Source organism: Glycine soja, chromosome 3, assembly GCF_004193775.1.
Source record: "Glycine soja cultivar W05 chromosome 3, ASM419377v2, whole genome shotgun sequence".
Classification (NCBI taxonomy): domain Eukaryota; kingdom Viridiplantae; phylum Streptophyta; class Magnoliopsida; order Fabales; family Fabaceae; genus Glycine; species Glycine soja.
Window position 1 is genome coordinate 16529552 of NC_041004.1, and position 2569 is coordinate 16532120.

A 2569-nucleotide genomic window follows, 5' to 3' on the forward strand; every position below is an offset into this window, starting at 1 on the left:
GGAATTGGTATTGGTTCTTTTTATAATGAACTCACCCTTGCAATTTTGTATCGTGTGGTTGATACTTGTGATGATCATGAACCTTGTTCGTGGGAGCAGAATGGCAGTGGTAGGGTGCAGGGAGTAAGATTCTGGTGAGGAGCTGCTGAGCCGACGTGATGACGTTGGTGTTATTTTGGGAGAGAGTTGTGTTTTGTAATCAACTCCTCCGTAGTTGGTTTTTAAGTTTTATTTTGTTGAGTTAAAGATGTAAAACTGGGATTTTAATTATATCTATGAACAAATTTAATTTTCCTTATGTGTATGACGTGTACCGAATTATTGTTTCTATGTAATTATGCATATTCACTTAAGTAATGGCGTGTTGTTGGATGAATTTATGTTGTGACAAAATCACTTCTATTTTCATAATAAAAAATTAAGGAAGTTCTTTTTATATAAAAAAATTGAAATCATTGAATATTAGAGTGTGGATACCGTAGCGATGATGTGGGTCGTTACAGGCTTAGCTCAGCCATGATCAGCTTAGCTAGCCCAAATATCTAAAGATGCAGGGGTTGATGTGCTCAACGCCATTATGACGCACTTAGCGCATTGAAGACATGCGCTTAGCTAGAGGTGTTGCGCTTAGCGAGAGGACTGTTTTTTCAAAATAAAAAATTTCTAAGTTAAATTCAATCCCCTTTTAAAAGAAACCCCTATATCTATCATTAAAAATAAGCTAATAAACCCCTTTTTCAATGATCACCAAGCAAATTCTAACTTATGTGATGCATGAAAACAGAATGAAAGAAATCAGCGCTGGGTTGCCTCCCAGGAAGTGCTTCTTTAATGTCATTAGCTTGACGCATATACCTCAATGGTTGATATCCACTTTGTCCTTTAACTTTAGAACCTCCTTATCACCCTCCATCACCTGCAAGTAGACATTCTGATTTGGTACAGGCTTGTCTTCTTCAAATAGATCAAAATTGATCCTCTGATCTTCAAAACCCATTTCCAGTTTCTTTCTTCCTATGTCAACTACACAGCTTGCAGTTAACATAAAGGGGCATCCCAAAATGATGGGAACCTCATGGTCTTCATCTACATCCATGACCACAAAGTCAGCTGGAAAGACCATCTGCTTAACTCTTATCAGGACGTCTTCAATTACCCCATAAGGCCTTGTGATGGATCGGTCAGCAAGCTGTAAAGTCATTCTGGTGGGCATGATTTCCAACTCTCCTAACCTTCTACACATGGAAAGTGACATTAAGTTGATGCTGGCTCCCAAGTCAATGAGAGCCTTCCCCACTGTGACTTCACCTATTGAACAAGGAATAGTCACACTTCCAGGGTCCTTGTGTTTTGGTGGAAGGATCTTCTGTATCACAGCACTGCAGTTGCCCTCCACAACGATATTTTCCTAGTGAATGTATTTGTTCTTCCTTGTCAACATATCTTTCAAAAACTTTGAGTAGAGTGGCATCTGCTGCAAAGCTTCTCCAAAAGGCATAGTTATTTCCAGTTTCCTGAAAATGTATAGGAATCTCGCCAGATGGCGGTCCTTATCTTTCTTAGAAGGTACCACGGGATATGGCACTTCCGTACCCTCCTCTGAAGCTTTTTCTTTCCTCTTTTCTCTTGCTTTTTCACTCCTACACTTTTCTTCATCTTTATTTTTCTCAACTTTTTGTTTTTCTTTTTTCTCTTTGTCTTTTCCTACCTCTATTTCTTTTTCTTTGTCTTTTATTTCTTTCTCTACGACCATTATTTGTTTTTCCCTCCTTTGACTTATTGCATCTGTTACCTCCTCGTTCGTTTTCCCAGTACTGTCCTTTACAACAGTTTGTTCTTTCAAGGCCACAATACCCTCATCCTCAACTGCCACAGGCTTCTTGTTTCTTGTCATCACAACATTGCATTCTTCTTTGGGATTCTTCTCAGTATATGCCCCAAAGCTATTGGATGACTTCTCAGCTAACTATTTGGCTAGTTGACCCACCTGGGTCTCAAGGTTCTTCAATGCTGACTCAGTGCTTTTGTAATTCGACATGGTCACTTGCATGAATTGGGCTAGGGTTTCCTCCAGTTTGGTAGTCCTCTGGTGTTGGATCAAGTGGCCTCGGAATAATTAAGAAGGTGGGGTTGAATTAATTATTAATGAGCCTTGACTAATTAAAAAACTTATCCTTCTTAATGTTTCTAGATTTAATTAGGCTTTTACTACTAAGACAAGAAAGTAAAGAACCGAAATAGAAATTTCACCAAAAGTAAAAGCAATAATTAAAAGTGCATAGCAGAAATTAAAGAGCGTAGGGAAGAAGAAGACAAACACAAGATTTATACTGGTTCGGCCACAAACCGTGCCTACATCCAGTCCCCAAGCAACCTGCGGTTCTTGAGATTTCTTTCAACCTTGTAAAAACCTTTACAAGCCAAAGATCCACAAGGGATGTCCCCTCCCTTGTTCTCTTTGAAAAACCAAGTGGATATACCCTCCACTTGAACTGATCCACAAGAGATATACCCTCTCTTGTTCTCAGTATAAAAATCCCCAAGTAGATGTACCCTCTACTTGTACCAC

General features: G+C 39.1%; 1 protein-coding gene across 1 annotated transcript; it reads right to left on the reverse strand.

Moving 5' to 3' along the window:
• Positions 1-856: 856 nt before the first annotated feature.
• On the reverse strand, positions 857-2038 carry LOC114404994. The gene is made up of 3 exons (XM_028367698.1): positions 1988-2038; positions 1793-1921; positions 857-1408 (listed from the first exon to the last, which is right to left on the reverse strand). The coding sequence occupies exons 1-3, from the start codon at positions 2036-2038 to the stop codon at positions 857-859; spliced, it is 732 nt and encodes a 243-aa protein (XP_028223499.1).
• Between the last annotated feature and the right edge of the window lie 531 nt (positions 2039-2569).